The following is an 18,170-nucleotide window of genomic DNA, read 5'->3' as shown; positions in this document are numbered from 1 at the left end:
TATTTCTAAAATTTAATAATTTACAAGTCGTGGTTATTTTAATTGTGCAAGCTCATTTTTTTTTTTTCTGTATCAGGCAAATAATAAGCATAAAGGAGTAAAAGAAATATGGACAAAACTTCCATGTCCAGAAGGGGCTTGAGCAGGATGCTATATTAGAGGAAAGGAATAGAAACTTGAACTTATGATGGTTTGACCTTAGATGAAACCCTGTGCTGAATGGAAGCTTCAGCAATAGAGAAATCATTGATAAATAAAAAGACTTTATGAAAAGATTAGGGAATAATGAAGGAGAAAGCAGGAATAATCCCAATTCCATACAGTCTCATGATCAGGAAGAAATAAATTCTTGGGGGAAAGTACATTTTGGTTAGAAATTCACGATTTAATCCAGTACAGAAACCCTGAACCCAAGGTTATCTTACAGTTAACCACAGGATACTTCCAGCATGTGACCCAGGTATTAAATGAATACTCGATCCATTCATTTCCTGGGAAATTTTTCCAAGTCCACAGTCCCTCCCTTGGCCTATGTAGGCCAAGAAAAAAAGCCAAAACAACTTCAGCAGTGCCCTATTCTCACCCCGTCTTCTTGAGAAAGGAGGAAAAAGGTCAGAGGCTGGCTATGTTGAGGAAGTTCATGGGAGTTTCTTCGATTTAATCTTTCCCAAGACTCCTCCACATTGTTTTCTGTCGTGAGCATTGTTCTCCAGAGCAGTGTTTAATTCTGTGTAACTGGATCTTGTTCACTTTGTTTTGGAAGAGTGATGTTACCTGTTTCAAACCAAAAAAGGAAAGCATTACAGCTAAGCCTGCTAACTTTTCTCTTGCTTTAGAAACCAGTTAGCTTCTCACAAAAAGTCAGTCTCACCCTCTTGCCTTGGCTGGGAATATCTGAATTTCTACCTTATCTGCTATACATTTGTTAGGAAATTTATATAAAAGGGAGATGAGTGTCCACCAATATGGAGTTAGCTTAAACATCCAAAGTCAGTGGGGGTTGCAACCTGCATTCACAGGAGCTCCACATCAAAGTAATCACAACTTGAAATACTGAAGATGTGCATAGCGGGGAGTGAAATGAAAACTACTCGACTTAGTTGTTATGTATGAATCCACGTAGCCATTTGACACATCCCAAGAAAATAATGAATCCATATTCTCCACCACAAAACTACTTTTATCTGGCTCAAGAGTATTCCCTCTGTATTCCAGCAACTATTTGAGTAAGAGTGTGTAGTTCACAGAACTAGAGGCACCCTCCTTGAGGATCTACACCAAATTGGGAATCTCTGCCCTTCCACCTGCTTTGTGAAGTGGCAGCTAAACTGGGCACGAGGTGGCCCTCGGCTTCCGAACCTTTTGTGTCAGACAAGGAATACAAGAAGAGTTAGTGTCCGATACGGTATGAAGCTCAGAAAGTCCAAAACATACGCCTACAATTCAAAAATAGTCTCCTGAAGTTGCAGGGTTCATTGGGCTGGAAATCATAGATTGAAAACGTTTCCAATGCATTAGGCGACGTTGTCCTTTGTGCCTTCCACCAGAGAAGGGGGGCCAGTACCCCCCGCCTTGGATTCAAACAGCGCTTTCTACTCTAGGAATCACTTTTAATGCACCAGTCCCCGGGCCCCCCAACCTTCCCTCTCAGCTGCAACATGCCTGGGACCCCAATGTAGCACCTACCTGGGGGGGCCACAAAGTACTCCTCGACAGTCTGGCGAGAGTTCTGGAGCAGGTCTTCCACACAGTTGCCTTCCACCACGCGGTCCGCTCGTAGGTACAGACACCTGCGACAGACCAGAAGCACGAAAGTTCGGGACCCTCAAGTGGGGAAAGGGACTAAGTGGCCTTGGAGCGCCCCCCAGCCCCGGGGTGGGAAGCCCAACTCAGCTGTCGCGGAACAGGGAGACGCGCATCTCTGGGGGGAGGGGAAGGAAGAGACGCCCACCCGCTTTAGGAGAGATGACGTCCCGCATCTAGCTGGTTACGTCATTAGGAGGGAAACGTCAAGACGCACACAGCGACCGGGGAGCCGCAGGGCGGGTGGGCGGCGCCCACGCTTTCAGGGTAGAGGCGGCCCGGCTGTGCCTACCGGTCTTCCAGCACCGACTCCATGGGCGCCACGCCAGTCGTGTCCACGGCGCGGAGCCGGTCCGCGAACTCGATGGCCGCTCGTAGCCGCTCCACGCCTTCCCGGTTTCGGAAATCTACCAGGGCCAGGCGCTCCAGGTGCTCGATCAGCTCGGCGCTCACGCGGCTCCCGGCCTTCCCCGAGTCGCTCCCCGCGTTCCGGCAGCCGCCGACTCCGGCTCCCCCCGCCCGCAGCGCCGCCCGCAGGGTCGGACGCCACATCTCCGCTTCCCAGCTTGCGCGGGCGCTCCCACGTGACATACGCGGCGCGCCGCGATGACGTGGAGGCGGCGCCGCACCTTCCACTGCCGGGCTGGTCGCCATGAACAGCGTGGGGGAGGCCTGCACCGATATGAAGCGCGAGTACGACCAATGCTTCAACCGCTGGTTTGCCGAGAAATTCCTCAAGGGCGACGGCTCCGGGGACCCCTGCACCGACCTCTTCAAGCGCTACCAGCAGTGCGTGCAGGTGAGCTCCGCTCGGGGAGGGGCGCGGGTGCACGTCCTGGGGCCGGGGCCGGGGAAGTGGGCCCTGCGGGCCCGGCGCTCTCCCTCCCCCGGGGCCCTGGCTCCCCGGGCGCGCTGTACGGATGGGTTTCGGGAAGAGGTCCCTCGTCCCCCGCCCCGTGTGTTCCCTGAAGGCGGGTGCGCGCCTGAGTCTTCGGCCGCCGCCGCGCTGTGATGACCCCTGAGACGGCAGAGGGATCGGGGCTGCGGAAGCTCCGAACGAGGGGGCTGTGCCGGGAGCTCCCCCAAGGAGGGGACCCTTGTTCGTTCCGCTCCCCGGGGCCAGGACCACAGGGCCGGGGGACATCGAACTTTGTTCTGGGGGGACGGACTGAGCTGCTGAGTAAGTCCCCAAATACCGGCCCTGGCAGAAACAAAGGTGGGCTGGGCCAGCCTTTACCGAGGGTGCGGTCATCTCGTGTACCTTAGACTCGTCAGACGTTCCTTACTGTATATAGGTAGCTTTCGCAGCAGGAACCCGTGTCAATGTCAATTAAAATGTAATTTCTCAATCTACAGAAAGCCATAAAGGAGAAGGAGATTCCTATAGAAGGACTGGAGTTCATGGGCCACAGCAAAGAGAAGTCTGAAAGCTCTTCTTGACCTCGCCAGCATCCTTCAGGATGACCTTTTCAACTACAAACATTGAGACATTACGGACTGTACTGTGGTCCCTGAAGATGACCGCTGGTTTTACCAGCTTTTTAGAGGAGAGTTCCATTAAGTTTCTTTTCAGAAGGTCTGTATGACCTTTAGATTATCCGCTTCCAGGTGGTGGTAGAAGACACCTAGCTGGTGTGGCATCTTACAGTATCAAACATGACATAAGAGAACGCTTCTTCAGATGATCAGAATGTTACTTGGTCTGCTGCTCTTCTAATACAGTTTGCGTTTAAGTAATCAATACAGGAGTCAGGATGGCTAGGTCGTCCTGAATGCTGAATCCATGCTGCTAAAAATTAAAGTTTTGGGTTTGTTTGTTTTTTCCCCCTGGAAGCACTGCTCCAGGAGCGACTCCAGTATTTAAAGGGCAACCATTTCATTTGGATAAAGACTGAATAATGGTTAAAGGAGTGGAGTGAGCCAAAAAGGGATCTGCCTTTTCAGAGACAACTACCTGCTTTTAAAGAAGAGGATTCAGATGGAATAAAAAACAAACCATTTTGAACTCCCAAAGTTTGGTACTAAGTCCACAAATTAAGGTGACTTCTAGTTTCCTCTAAATCTTGTCAATTTAGCTATGAAGGTACTAAAACATACAGAAATCTGATTTTCCTGATTCTCGGGTTGTTTCATGAATGGTAATAGTGACCATAAGAAATCCTAATGGAAAAAGCATCTCCTACAGCTGAACTATAGATTGTTCAGGGTGGGTTGGGGAAAGAGGGTTGTTTATAGGGCCTCTTGAATACTATAATACTTGCACTAGTTAATTGGGATGAAGGGCATAATTTGCTTTATTTGCCTTATTTGTCCATCATGTTCTGTAACATTTCAAATCAGAGATGGAATAAATAACTGCTTTTTGGCTTAATTTACTTTCTCATCGACCTCAGCACTTTTTATGGAATGAGTCTTTTCTTTGGGGGTAGTTTGTATTTTGGCCATTTAAAACAGGTGCATACCTGAGAAGTCAGTGAGCCCAGACTTTGTTATGGCAGTCCACCAATTAGATAAAATTTGAGTGTGTCAAGAATCTTACCTGCACACTTTATGTTTTATCTGTGGAATTGGGAGTACTTTCCATACCTGGTCATTTTGACAAGACTACATTGTAGTTCTACTCACTCGTATAGTTAAGTAGACAAAAGATTAAAAAAAAAAACATGGTAGGGTTTCTAAAAATCGGCAATGGTTCAGCAAAATGCTTCAACAAAGAATTGTAACTTTCATTCTTGGTGAACTGAATTGGGCAGAAGTATTTTATAATTAATGAAGTTTCAGGGAGATGACTATAATAGCATTTTTATTGCCTTTTAAGGGTTTGCAAAGCAACTGACCTCTCGTCTGGTCCTCCCAATACTGAGGCAGATGCTACTGTGAGCGACTTATTCATGTTCACAAAGCTAAATACCTGGGGAAATTTGAACACGGGTCCTCTTGACTCCAATTCCAACACTTTTGTAAGGGCAGAGAATAATAAACTAATAGGCTCTTTATATGGAGACTGCTAAGCACTTATTGTTATCCCCATTTATAGATGAGGAAACTGGGACATCTTTTATGCTTCACTGACTTCAGGGTTACACATCTAATAAATGTCTGAAGCCACATTTGAACAAAGGTTTTCCTGACTCCAGGTACAACTTTATTCACTTATGCTGGTATGAGCTGCCTTGTAAAAAAAGCAATTATTTAACGTATGAGAAAATAACAGCCTTAAACTTAAATTGGAAAATTCTTTTTATTAATGAGCAGAGCACAGCAGATAAGGTATGGAGGTAGATTAAAAACAATTTTGCAGACACTAATCTAATATTTTCATGCTTTGTGCTCCTTAAGCTTTCATACCCCACAGGGTTAGCCTTGGCTGTATCAGTCAGGGGCATCAATGAGATGATATATAGGAGAAAAGATTTCTTATTTGTGACATTGATGTCATAAGCCAAGTAGCAGTCTTGTAGCAGCTCTTTGAGGTTAATGTACTATTAAGAATAAACTCCTGAAACTCGGCTAGGTCACCTAAAGCTCAGAAATCATTATGTATGTGTTAATTTGGTGACAAAGACAAAATTCAACAGTTCACCATAGAATTATTTATTTAAGCTGTCCCAATCACAAGCAAAATGAAAAAGGTCAGCATGTTTGTCACTGTGTGATGCAAGTTAACTTAAGGTCCCATGTAATTTTCTGATCCACATAAAGAGAAAAGGATGGTCCAACAGCTGCTGTGGTCCCCCGGTGCTTGATTAGTATGGTCCGAATTTTCTTTATTCGTCCTCATACCCAGTTGGGAGAGGATTGAGGTGATGGTTATGAAATAGAGTATGGTTTCCATCTCCCCATGGGAAGGGCTGTGGAGAAAAATGCCAACCACCATTAATTCCAGTTAACAAACTTTAAACCATGACCCTGCACTTGCACATGTATTCTTTCAGCTCTTGAGATGATATAAAGCTGCAAAGTGCCCTGTGCTTACAACTGTGGATAAAAGGTGCTTTTATCTATCCTATTTTAGAAAAAAAGGGGATTGATGAATATACAAATAAAATGATTTGCCCAAGATCACATCTCTACTACATGTCAGAGGCCAGATCTAAACTCCAATCTTTTCTGTCTGAGCCCAGTTCAACGTCTGATAGAGATGAAAGGTGTCAAACATGGAAAACCAGGCTAAAATTGGGTATTTTTGAACAAAAATACAAGAAACCATAGATAATCTGTGGTTTTCTAACCCAATATACAGCTGACAAAGATCCTTATGTATGGTTTAATGAATACTGTTTCTATCTTAATGATACTGTGAATATTAAAACATTACCATGAAGGGATAAGGGGAAAGTCTATATGCATAACCAAAAATACCATTCAGTCAACTCTTGCACTATTCACTCAATGAATTCTTTCAAGTAAAAGTCAAACTACAGAAATCAATTTCAGAGGCGGATATGACACCTTTAATTATGGCAATATTTTGGTCCTGAAAGTTTCATCAAAGCAAGGCAGTGTGTCTCAATACCATTTTCACACAGGTTTTTTGGCTTTAAGAGCAATCCCCAGATAAATAGTGAATCAAGTAGGCAAGGGAGGAGGGGGTCTGCTACCTAACACCAATAGCTATAAAGTTTAAGTGTCCCAATTTACAAAGAGCAGTGAAAAAAAGAATGCAAATAAGTAGTTCCCCTTTAACAATGAGGAAACGGGCAAATAACTTATAACTTTCCTAGGGCGATAGCAAAGTTCACAAAAGCACAAGTACAGTAGAACTGGCAAAGTTTGAAATCAAAATCCACCTCTGAAAATTTGGGCAAATCTAACTCTATGGCCATTTATTAGAGACCCACAATTAACAAGGCTCTGTATCTGGAGACATTAAGAGGACATCTACCCTGGATGAGGAGTAGCTAAGTAGCACAGTGGATAGTGCACCAGGCCTGGAATTTGATAGACTCATCTTCCTGAGTTCAAATCTAGCCCCAGACTAACCAGCTAGGTGACCCTAGATGAGGCACTTAAACAGCAAACCGTTTATTTGCCAAGAAAATCCCAAATGAGGTCACAGAATTGGATATGACTGAATACTACTTTCTATTAGCGACAGTTGTATGGCTCTGTGTAAAAGTCACCTTCTCAAAGCCTCTATAATCAGAGATAAAAGCAGCTACCTCCCATAGTTGTGAGGATCAAATGAGATAACTTAAATAAACCATTCTGCAAACTTTAACTACACACGCCTTAGGAAAGCCTACGTGATGTTCCATTCAATATAATGGAGGCAAAGGGAAGACACAAAATCCTATCACCCAGGAAGAGGATGGTGGAAATCCAGTGGTAATGAGAAAGCACTGGACCTGGAATCAAAACGACCTGAATTCAAATCAGAAACTTAACTAATTGTGGGCCCTTGAATCTCTGTTTACTTCAAGTTTCCTTGCCTGTAAAATAGATAATAAGAGCACCTACTTTTCTCAGGGTTCTTAAGAGGATCAAATGAAATAATAATTGTAAAGTGATTAGGACAGTGTCCAGCACGGAGTGAACACTATGTAAATGTTAGTTATTATTATTACTCCATAGGATTGTGGGTATCAAATTAATTGAACATCAATTGCACTTAAGGTTTTGTACTTACAATATGTCAGCCACAAAACTTTCAAGAAAACGTTCGTGAAACAGAAATAAACCAACATGTATGAAAGCACACAAACCATCAGGCAAACTTCAAGAATAAGACAGTAAGTTCCTGGAGGTCAGGCCCTATTCTGGGCCCAAGTTGTTCCAGGTAGCTGAATTACTTCGAGTAACTTAAGTTTAAGGCGACTAGTTAATTATTCCGTAGGAAAGGGCTTTGGGAGGACTCCCTGCTCTGTGCATCCGAGGACGGAAAAAAGCAGTCCTACCTACCGCGCGGTACCTGGCCTGGGAGCTGGAAGTGGGCTTCCCCTTACCGACGCAGGCCCACACGGGCACTATGTGACCGCACAGCCCGGGCCTGAAAGGGGCCGAGCCCGGCCCTCCGGGAGGTCCCAGGCCAACCCCCAAGCGCGCCGCCTCCCGCAAACCCCGCAAAGGGAAGAGTGGCGGAGCCGACGCCTCCCGGAAGCCGGGGAGGGAGCTGAGGCAGGTGCCCGGCGAGCCCTCCGACACCCCGACCCAGCACTCACCTTGGTCCGGATGCGGAGGTGGGGGTAGGGGACGAAGGAGGGCCGCTCGTGGTGCTCCAGCGATTTCAGGTACGCGTGCAGCATGCTGACGGCCACCCCGGGGAGCGCCACGAAGAGGGTCAGCGACTTCCACACGCGGCCTACGGGGAAGGGAAGCCATGAGCCCGCCGCGCCCCCCCGCCCCCCGCCAGGCTCGGGCCCTGCGCCCGGAGGTCAAGGTCACCCGGTCACGCCGCCGGGCCCGCACGGCCGGCCTCTCCGCGGGTCGGGCCGCCGCCGCTCACCTGTGCCCTCCGCGCCGTGGGCGGCGCTGGCGAAAGCCCGTCTCGCCGGAGCGCGGGCCGGGGCCAGCAGCGCCAGCAGCCGACCGCTCGCCGTTACAGCCATCTTCCAACAATAGCGGCCCCGGAAGCGGAACGAGGGACGGCGCCGGCGAGGCGGGTCCCCGGCGCTCCAGGAGGCTCGCTATTGGACGGCTTATTGTCTACGCCTCTTCTCGCCGAGACGGAGCCAATCCCGTCTTTGGGTCCCGGGCATGCGCAGCAGGCGCGCAAAGCTTCCGCTTGCCCTAAATTCCCGGAGCCGCAGTGCAGGAGGACGCGTGCGCCTTCGCCCCCTGCTTACCTGCAGGCCTTCAGCTCCCGTGGCGCATGCGCCGTACCGCGGAACCTCGCCCTCGTCCCTCTCCTCTCGGCGCCATGTTGAGGCGCATGCGCGCTTCTCAGATCTGGCGGGTGTCGGGCTTTCTGCTTTTGCCTTTGCCGCCGATTTTCCCGCATGCGCCTTTGGGGCTCGGGCTTCTAACGTTCCAGAGGACCCTCGGGTTCGTTCCTTCCTCTTATGACTTGACGTGGATTGGAGACTTTACCCAATTCAGCTAAAGGGCAAGGGGATCCCCGGGGCCCGACACCTCTTTGGACAGTCTGTCTATCGATAAGCATTTATTAAACACCGACTGTGTACCAGGCACCGGTCTAAGGAGTAAGCCAAGAACCGCCGGGCGCTGTCCCTGCATCTGAGAGCGGCCAAGCGCGGGGGAAACTGATGAATATTTATTCACCTCACAACTGCACCGTGGGCCGCCCTGGAGGGGACTGGGGGGCTCTTCCAGCCCCTTCGTGTATTTTCACAATGAGAAGAGCTTCCTGGCGGTGGAAGCAAGATCCTTTCTAGCCCATCTCCTTGGGGTGCGCAAGAAAGAGGCCTGGGTTTGCAGTCACGGAATCCGAGTTCAAATCCATCTGGGCCACTTACTGCCTTCGCCTGGACAAGTCATGCTCAACCCCCACCCCCTCCACCCCGGGACTGCCAGAGTTGCGATTGTAGGCAGACGACGCTTGGGGAAGGGGAGAAGGTCTCACTCCGCTCTAAATTTGCCATCTGCTCTTCTCCCAGGATCTGCTGGAGGGCAAGGATTGAAGAAATCACAGGTTTTTAAAAACCTGCCTTCACAGAAAATTGGGAAGAAATTTTTACATCCAAGGTCTCTGATAAAGAACCATTTCTAAAATTTTCATTTCATTTCTAAAATACGTAATTGGCTCAATTCGTAAGAATATAAGCCGTTCTCCGGTTGATAATTGATCGAAGGAGAGGATGATTTTCAGTGAAGAGATTAAAACCATTTCTAGTCATAAGAAAAAATATTCTAAGTCACTCTTGATTAGAGAAATGTAAATTAAGACAATTCTGAGGAACCATTACACACCTCTCAGAGTGGCTAAGATGACAGGAAAAGAAAATGATAAATGTTGGAAGGGATGGGAAAACTGGGACACTAATATATTGTTGACAGAGTTGAGCAATTTGGAACGATGCTCAAAGAGATAAAACTTAGAGATAAAATTGAGGAGTGATCTTAGTATTGAATTCTGTGCTTAGAGGTGGAGTTGAGGAGCGGTCTGCTATGCACCTCATTATTGTTTCAGAAATTACTGACAACAGATTATTATCTGACAACCAACCTTGTGGAACTACAACATTCCCAAGGCCAGGTGACCTTAGAGTTATTGCTATGTCCTCCCTTGAAGTTAAACTACATCAACCTTGAAAAAGTCATCACCCCTCCTCCCCTTCCTCTCTCTCTCTCTCTCTCTCTCTCTCTCTCTCTTTCCCTTCCTGGGCCCCTCCATGTGTCTCTTGTGTCTCTCAGGCTGTCTCTCTCTCCCTCTCTCTGTGTCTGTCTCTATCTCAGTTTCCTCCTTTCCTTGTTAGTTTCTGCCAAATGAGCCCGTTAGTCTAAATGATTTTCAAGAGTCCTCCAGCTCTCAGCACTTGTAATAGAACACAGTTAAAGTGCTCTATCAATTCAAGCTGTTATTAATAAGACCAACTCATTTCTACAAGTCTCTAAGATACACAGAATTCTTTACTTAAAATGATATCTCTGGCAGACAGAGAAAGGAGAGAGTAGAGGACTACATGCTGAGCATCAGCTAGGAAGTTCTAGACAATATCTGAATGGGTTTGCAGCTTATATCCTGACCTTTAAATCCTACCTGTGAGCTGGCAGAGCACCTATTTGGGGGCAGGTGTGGAGAATTGTGGCCCACTAATCAACTCCATGAGAAGAAAAAAAGAGAATGCCATCCCCAGGATCACTTTCTGTTCCAGGAGTCAATGGATCTATCTATACCCACAACATTCTTTTTTCTGCCTGTCTGGCCTTGTTGCAGGCTCACAAGTCTCTGTGCTTTTTCATTTTGGACAGTCTTGGCCCTCATTACAGACAGAAATCTGGAGTCCTGAGCTTTAGAGATGGCATGGAGAAAAACTTAGAGAACGATAGATTTGGCAAGGTCCTAAATGGTGTGTAGAACAGTGAGAAACTCAAGGAGTGATCCCTGAGGCAAGCAGAAAGAAGGCACTGATAGAGATCAGTTTAGCTTCATGCTCTTCCCCTTTGGGGAGGTTGTCCAGTTATATCCAAGTTATATCAAACCCTCAAGACCCACCTTCTGCAGAGGTCGCTAACTCACTCTTTTAGGGTGCTAAGTCCCTTTCAGGATTTAGTTTGCCAGTTAAGAATATGCTCCAACTTTTTCTACTGGGTAATCATGAATTCCACCGAGGAACTTGTCTTTCGCATGCTCTTCAAACGGGGTCTATTGTACCCCTTCATTTTGTCTGTAATATATCCCCTAAATAACTCTACCCTCTGCCAAAGAGAATGGCTACTGTGAATTCTTCACTTGACCAAACCCCAGCTTTTGGTGCCTGCCACCATCTGGTGTCTACAGCACATCATTTTGGTCCTCAAACCACATCATTTGGTGCCAAACTCCACATTATAAACCACATCAGATTGACAAAAGCCAGCCAGATAGATATCAGCAACAGCTGTGAAAAAATTCTGTCCTAACACATAGAAAGAAAGCAGAAGGACTTTTGAACACAAATAAGCACACACCAGGTTTTATTTCCTTACTGAAACAGGCAAAGGATAGAGTGAATGTCACCCGTGTGATCCTGGGCAAGGTCATGATATTCATAGAAGAGCACCTGACTCAGAGTCTGAGGACCTGGGTCCAAATCCCAGTGGTCAATAAGCATTTATTAAGCAACCACTATATGCCAGGAACTGTGCGGAATGTAGTAGATACAAAAATAGGCAAGCCACAATAAGCATTTTTGAACAATTTTTAACATTGAATTTAAATGCTGACTTTTTTTCTTCTAAGTACCATTTGTCAGGAGATGCTTCTCTGAGAGAGTAAAGGAAAGGATATATGTGCTATATGGTGAGGTTAAAAACAAAATCTCTAAAAAAACTTAAGAACAGAAAGATGATTCCCTGATCTCAAGGAGCTCTGTCATTTGTTCACTCTGAAACTTCCTTTTTGTGGGCTTGTTTCCTTCACCTTAAATCAATTAATCGACAAACATTTATTAAGCACTTACTACATTCCAGACACTGTTTTAAGCACTGGGAATACAAAAGACAATAAGTCCTTCCCCAGGAGGAGCTGACAACCTATCAAGGGAGACAACATGCAAATAAATACATAAGAAGCAAGCTACAGGATATATAGGATAAAGAGGAAATAATTAACAGAGGAAAAGCACTTGAATTAAGAGGAATAGGGGAAGGCTTCCTGTAGAAGGTGGTGTTTTTGTGGAACTTAAAAGATGCCAGGGAGGTCAGTAGTTGCTGTGGGAGATGGAGAATGTTCCAGGGCTGGGAGACAACCAGAGAGAATGTCAGAAATGAGAGATGGGGGATCTTGTTCATGGAAAAGCCGGGAGGCTGGTGTCACGGATGAGGAATGAGGTGTGAGAAGGCTGGAAAGCTAGGAAGGGGCTGGGTTACAAAGGGTTTTGATTGCCAAATAGCATTTGATCCTGGTGGCTATAGGGAAGACGCCCGAGTTTATTGAGTAGGGGATGCCATGATTAGACCTCTGCTTGGAAAATCACTTAGAGGTGGCTGAATGGAGGATGGGTTAAAATGGGAGAGGCTGGGGGCAGCTATTGCACTATTCCAGATGTGAGGTACCAGAAGAGAGAAGAGCATGTTTGACAGATGGGAGAAATGAAATTTACTGCACATGTGGCAAAGGCAAAATGGATAAGAGATGCTGGATGAGTGAAATTGACTAGCGATGGCACAGAGGTGAAATGCACAAGAGATGCTGGATGAGTGAAATCGACTAGAGATGGCACAAAAGTGAAATGGACAAGAGATGCTGTAGAAGTGAAATGGACCAGAAAAGGTGCAAAGGTGGAATGGACCAGAGATGCTGCAGAGGTGAAATCTACAGGCCTTGGCCTGCGATGTGGGGGAGGGGTGGGGCAAGGCTGGTGAGAGACAATGAGGAGTCCAGGATGACCCCTGGCTCAGGAGCCTGAAGGACCAGAATGACCGTGTAGAAAAATGAGGGGAACAGAAAAAAATTCGGAAAGAAGCACAGACAAGCAGGACAACTGTGAAAAAATTGTGTGGGATCCATTATATACTTTAAAAAAAGGGAGACCTGGTTTCTCATATATACATATACATAACATATATGTACAACATATATACACACATAAATACATATAGAAAAGTATGCACACATATATATACTTTTTTATGTATATTTTGTGTATATATGTATTTATATATATTATATATTTACATATATATGATATTCCTCTTTTTGTGTTCTGCTGTGTATACATTGAAATGCTTGTTTTTTGAGGAGTTTAAGTTTGGAAATTTTTTTTAAGTGTGGGGTTTGGCATAGATATTTCCTTTTGTAAAGTCCTTTAAGGGCAACTAGGTGATGCAGTGGATAGGGTACCAGCCCTGAAGTCAGAAGGACCTTAGACATTTAACACTTCCTAGCTGTGTGACCCTGGGCAAGTCACTTAATCTCAATTGCCTCAGCAAAAAAAAAAAAAAGGTGTCTATTAAATATAACAAGATAGTAACACAATTTCCTTGCTTATGTCTTATTCTGAAATTCTTCTAGTTTTCTTGTGTATTTTTTGTTTTACTGATGCTCTTTTCCAACTTTTCCCCACACTAACCCTTCAAGTAGAAACTGTCCCTTGTAACAAGTCACTCAACTAAAAAAAAAAAAAAAAAGCCCAAAAAACAGTGACTTTGAAAAGATTCTTCTAGGGCCAACACTTTGTGTTCTTTTTTTTTTTTAATTAGTATTTTTTACAAATACATGCAAAGATAGCTTTCACCATTCATCTTTGCAAAACCTTGGGTTCCAAATTTTTCTCCCTCCCTTTCCCCCCTCCCCCTCCCTAGAGAGCAAGCAATCCAACTCGATTAAACATGTACAATTCTTCTAAACATATTTCCATATGTATTCATTATGCTGTGCAAGAAAAATCAGATCAAAAAGGAAAAAAATGAGAAAGAAAAAAAGGAAGCAACAACAACAAAAGTGAAAACATTTTGTTGTGATCCACATTCAGTTCCCATAGTCCTTTCTCTGATACAGATGGTTCTTTCCTCACAAATTTATTGAATTGTTTTGAATCATCTCATTGTTGAAAAGAGCCCCATCCATCACAGTTGATCATCACATAATCTCGTAGTTGTTGTTCTGTACAAAGTTCTCTTGGTTCTGCTCACTTCACTTAGCATTAGATCATGTTTTTCCTGTTTTTCTGAAATCAGCCTGTTCATCATTTCTTACAGAACAATATATTCCATAACATTCATATACCACAACTTATTCAGCCATTCTCCAATTGATGGGCATCCACTCAGTTTCCAATTTCTGGCCACTACAAACAGGGCTGCCACAAACATTTTTGCACATGTGGGTCCTTTTCCCTTTGTTATGATCTCTTTAGGACACAGACCCAGTAGAGACACTGCTGGATCAAAGGGTGCGCAAACCTTTGTTTTGTTGATAACCCTTTGGGCATAATTCCAGATTACTCTCCAGAGTGGTTGGATCATTAAAAAATTCCACCAGTGATGCTTAGTGTCCCAGTTTTCCCACACTCCCTCCAACATTTATCATTATCCTTTTTTTTTGTTTGTTTTCTTAGCCAGTCTGTGAAGTGTGAAGCAACACTTTGTGTTCTATGTTCTGATATAACTCCCATTGCTTAACATTCCATGTTCTAAGAGTTCTCTCTTTCCACATTCTGTGTTCACAGGGTCGTAAGATCTAAAAATAGCAAACCCCAAAGGTTACCTAGTCTAACCTCCTCATTTTTGGGGGGTGCTGAGGCAATTGGGGTTAAATGACTTGCCCAGGGTCACACAGCTAGGCAGTTTTAAGTGTCTGAGGCCAGATTTGAACTAAGGTCCTCCTGACTTCAGGGCCGGTGCTCTATCCACTGTACCACCAGCTGCCCCACATAATAGGTTCTTAATAAATGTTCATTGACTGATGACAATTGCTTCCTCCTCTACCATCCGGTGTCCTATATCCTAAGGCCTTTTCCATCTCTGAATATCTGTATATTCCGTGTTCTAGGATCGCTCTTGTCCATGTCAGTCTGGGCCGAGTGTACAGGAAAAGGCAGAATTTTTGTTTTTCTCTTGCTGGAAGAACTGACCTAGGATTAGGATTCCTCCTCCCACTGTGTGGCATCTGGGACTTCCCATGTGGACTGAGCAGGGAGAGCAATGGTGTTCAGAGGTTTAAAGGCTCCTGGGGCAGCTGACCTCAGAGTAATCCTCCTCTGTCAGCTTGCCGGGCTTATCTGTCCCTGGAGGCTGTACAAGGCCAAGCTGTTCTGGGCTAAGAGTTTGACGCAGCTGGAGATGTTTACTTTTCTCCTGTGGTGGCTAAGCCTCCCTCCTGGTGACTCTTGTCCCCAAATCAGAGAGCGGGGGACACTGATGGAAATATTAGCTGCCTAGAGGATCCTGCCTTGGGAGTGTGACCTGGGCTTTCCTGAATGAGGAGAGAAAACACAGATTGGGGCAGGGAGGTGGCTCAGTGGGTAGAGCACCAGCCCTCAAGTCAGGAGGATTTGAGTTCAAATCCAGCCTCAGACACTTAACACTTCCTGGCTGTGTGACCCTGGGCAAGTCACTTAACTCCAATTGCCTCAGCCAAAAAAGAAGAGAAACAAAAGGAAAGGTAGTCAGGATGGCTCCCAAGCAGCTCATTCTGCTTCTCCTCCCTTTTTCAGAGAAAAACAATCTCCCATTTCCAGAATAATCTAAGGTTAACCGGGCACTTTCCTTACTAGGGCCATTTTACAGATGAGGAAAATGAAGTTCAGTAGTGATGTGGCTGATGCAGCAAATGATATGGCCCCACACGCTTTAGGAGAGACACCAAATGTTGGGGTTCCATCACGTGAAGAATTCACCAAGGCCATTCTGTTTTATGTAGGAGAAGAGGTTACAGACAGAAGGCGAGATAAGACACCAGGAAGGGTAAATATGATTTGGAGTGGGAGAGCATGTAGTTAGCAAGAAAGAAATTTTAGCAATTAATGAGGGAAAGGGCAAGTTACCCAGTGGAACCCCCAGTTAGCCCGGAGAAAGGAAGCACTCCATGAGGTCAGGGTACCCTTAGCCGGCAGGCTGGACCCTAAACAGGGACATAGCACCCTAAGAGTGAGTTAGCTGTTAGGAGGAGAAGTGGGGTTTTCGAAGAGAGAGACCCCAAGGCATGATGGGAGTAGGAGAGACACCACGTGGCATGGGGGAGGGGGAAGGGGAAGACACTGTGAGACAGAGTCATGGCAGGCTGGCCCAAAAGAGGATTGACAAAGATGGCATGGGCCCTAAGCAGATTTATAGGGAAAATTTAAGCTCAGAGACACAGCTGGAATTTTTGACAGGACATAGCTGGGCTGCCCCTGACCTCCACAAGAGGTGGGCCCACGGAGCTAAAGTGACCTCCATCAAAGTCTCTCCTCTGACTGCTCCAGTTCTATCCAGTTTCTCTCTGCCAACACTCCCACTCATTCAGGACCTCATCACGGTCTAGCGGAAACAGTGCTACTAGATTTGGAATCAAAGCCTCCAGTTTGAATTCTAGCTTTGCCTTTTACTTCCTGGGTAAACCTGGATAATTCACTCTCTCTCTCTAGCCCTCAGTTTCCTCACCTATTGGGTTAGATGACCTCTGAAGGCTACTCTTAATTCTCTGACCATATTCCGCAAGGAGAAATGACTTGCCCACAGTCATGTCAACAAGCATTTATTAAGCATCCACTAATGCCAGACACTGTGCTAAATCAATGAACTCCCGCAGATGATAAGTGGTTGATAAAGCCCGGCTTCCGAAAATCACAGAATTTTAGAACTAGAAGAACCTCAAAGAGAATGTAGACAAGAGGCTAGGCTAGTGAAGTTTATTGACTCCCTCCCCAGAATCATGTTGTTTTTTTTTTTTCCCCTGAGGCAATTGGGATTAAGTGACTTGCCCAAGGTCCCACAGCTAGGAAATGTCTAAGGTCAGATTAGAATGTCTAAGGTGCCACTGAGCTGCCCCAGAATCATGTTTTTAACTGCATAAAATAAAATACATAGGATTACAAAAGAGATGCATTCTACCAGAATGCAATCAACAGACAATTTTTTAAAAACGTGTTCATAGACCTCACATCTAGAGTAACTCCATTTTTTTTTTAATAGATGAGAAAAATGAGACATACAAAGGGTATATAAAGGCATCTTTTTCTGGGTGGGGGAAAGGGAGAAATCAAACATTTATTAACTCTATGTGAGGCACTTTAAAAAAAACCAAGTTCTTTTATTTGGTCTTCACAACACTCTCACAAGGTAAATACGATTATCTCCATTTTATATTTGGGGAAGTGCGGTAGAGAGACTTGACAAAGTCACAGTAAATGTCGAGGCTACCCTTGAATTCAAGTCTTCCTGACTCCAGACCTAGCTTCTAGCCATTGTACCACCTGACTGCTCAGGGTGGGCAACAACTTCAGAGAGGAAATGGGGGATTTACCCCAACATCACGAGGGGAATAATGGTAGCCGTGCTGGGACACAGTTCCCAGATCTCCCAAGGTCAGCTTCAAATCATATTCTCCCGCCTGCCTGGTGACCTTTCCTTAGAGACTGAAGAAAACCATAGGAGGCCTGAGTTCTGGGGAATCTTGTTTCCAGGATCACAGATTGAAGAATCTCAAAGCTGAAAACTTTTACCCTTCATCTGAGGGAATGTTCATCTGGATTGTGCTAGAGAACCTCTAGGAAAAAGCTACCCATCATTTCCTGAGCCAGATAGTGGAATGACCCTCACTAACATTTGATCTTTCTCTCTCTCTCTCTCTCTCTGTTTCTCTCTCTCTCTCTCTCTCTCTCTCTCTCTCTCTCTCTCTCTCTCCCTCTTTTTTCTTTCTTCCTTTTCTTTTCTTTCTTCCTTCTTTGCTTCCCTCCCTCCCTCCTTCCTTTCTTTTTCCTTTTCTCCTTTTTTTGCCTTCTTTTTCATTTCTTCCTTTTTTCTTCCTTCCTTTCTCTTTTTTATAGTATTTTTTCGTATACATGCAAAGATAGTTTTCAACATTCACCTTTGTAAAATCTCATGTTCCAAATTTTTCTCCTCCTCCCCAAGACAGCAAGCAATCCATCATAGGTTAACAGGTGCGATTCTTCTATTTCCATATTCATCATGATAGGGCAAGAAAAATCAGACCAAAACAGGAAAAAAAAAACAAGCATACAAATAACAGCAAAGTGAAAATATTGTGCCTAAACTACATTCAGTCTCCATAGTTCTTTCTCTCTGGATGTGGTTGGTACTTTTCATCACAAGTCTACTGGAAT

The 18,170-nt window shown here is 45.2% G+C and overlaps 3 protein-coding genes across 3 annotated transcripts; 1 reads left to right on the top strand and 2 right to left on the bottom strand.

The window, feature by feature from the left end:
* Positions 1–246: 246 nt before the first annotated feature.
* GATC (glutamyl-tRNA amidotransferase subunit C) lies at positions 247–2,414 on the bottom strand. Its single transcript, XM_003761112.3, has 3 exons — positions 2,096–2,414; positions 1,687–1,790; positions 247–774 (listed from the first exon to the last, which is right to left on the bottom strand). Exons 1-3 carry the CDS (start codon positions 2,392–2,394, stop codon positions 722–724), a joined length of 456 nt encoding a protein of 151 aa, XP_003761160.2. The 5' UTR covers positions 2,395–2,414; the 3' UTR covers positions 247–721.
* Positions 2,415–4,198, top strand: TRIAP1 (TP53 regulated inhibitor of apoptosis 1). The gene is made up of 2 exons (XM_003761107.4): positions 2,415–2,602; positions 3,160–4,198. The coding sequence occupies exons 1-2, from the start codon at positions 2,456–2,458 to the stop codon at positions 3,241–3,243; spliced, it is 231 nt and encodes a 76-aa protein (XP_003761155.1). The 5' UTR covers positions 2,415–2,455; the 3' UTR covers positions 3,244–4,198.
* Positions 4,199–5,381: 1,183 nt separating this feature from the next.
* Positions 5,382–8,400, bottom strand: LOC111719270 (cytochrome c oxidase subunit 6A1, mitochondrial). Its single transcript, XM_031948725.1, has 3 exons — positions 8,249–8,400; positions 7,965–8,104; positions 5,382–5,654 (listed from the first exon to the last, which is right to left on the bottom strand). Exons 1-3 carry the CDS (start codon positions 8,349–8,351, stop codon positions 5,571–5,573), a joined length of 327 nt encoding a protein of 108 aa, XP_031804585.1. The 5' UTR covers positions 8,352–8,400; the 3' UTR covers positions 5,382–5,570.
* Positions 8,401–18,170: the final 9,770 nt, after the last annotated feature.

This window comes from Sarcophilus harrisii, chromosome 1 (genome assembly GCF_902635505.1).
Source record: "Sarcophilus harrisii chromosome 1, mSarHar1.11, whole genome shotgun sequence".
NCBI classification, from domain to species: domain Eukaryota; kingdom Metazoa; phylum Chordata; class Mammalia; order Dasyuromorphia; family Dasyuridae; genus Sarcophilus; species Sarcophilus harrisii.
The sequence above is the reverse complement of the archived record's forward strand: the minus strand, read 5'-3'. Positions and strand labels throughout refer to the sequence as shown.

Excerpts from the sequence above, each read along its gene's own strand:
- GATC (XM_003761112.3), bottom strand. The coding sequence starts at position 2,394 with ATGTCACGTGGGAGCGCCCGCGCAAGCTGGGAAGCGGAGATGTGGCGT. Across the intron at positions 1,791-2,095 it reads GAGTCGGTGCTGGAAGACCG|GTGTCTGTACCTACGAGCGG; the intron begins GTAGGCACAGCC and ends GGTCTGTCGCAG. Across the intron at positions 775-1,686 it reads GTACTTTGTGGCCCCCCCAG|GTAACATCACTCTTCCAAAA; the intron begins GTAGGTGCTACA and ends GGTTTGAAACAG.
- TRIAP1 (XM_003761107.4), top strand. The coding sequence starts at position 2,456 with ATGAACAGCGTGGGGGAGGCCTGCACCGATATGAAGCGCGAGTACGAC. Across the intron at positions 2,603-3,159 it reads GCTACCAGCAGTGCGTGCAG|AAAGCCATAAAGGAGAAGGA; the intron begins GTGAGCTCCGCT and ends CTCAATCTACAG.
- LOC111719270 (XM_031948725.1), bottom strand. The coding sequence starts at position 8,351 with ATGGCTGTAACGGCGAGCGGTCGGCTGCTGGCGCTGCTGGCCCCGGCC. Across the intron at positions 8,105-8,248 it reads CCACGGCGCGGAGGGCACAG|GCCGCGTGTGGAAGTCGCTG; the intron begins GTGAGCGGCGGC and ends CCTTCCCCGTAG. Across the intron at positions 5,655-7,964 it reads ACCTCCGCATCCGGACCAAG|CCCTTCCCATGGGGAGATGG; the intron begins GTGAGTGCTGGG and ends TTTTCTCCACAG.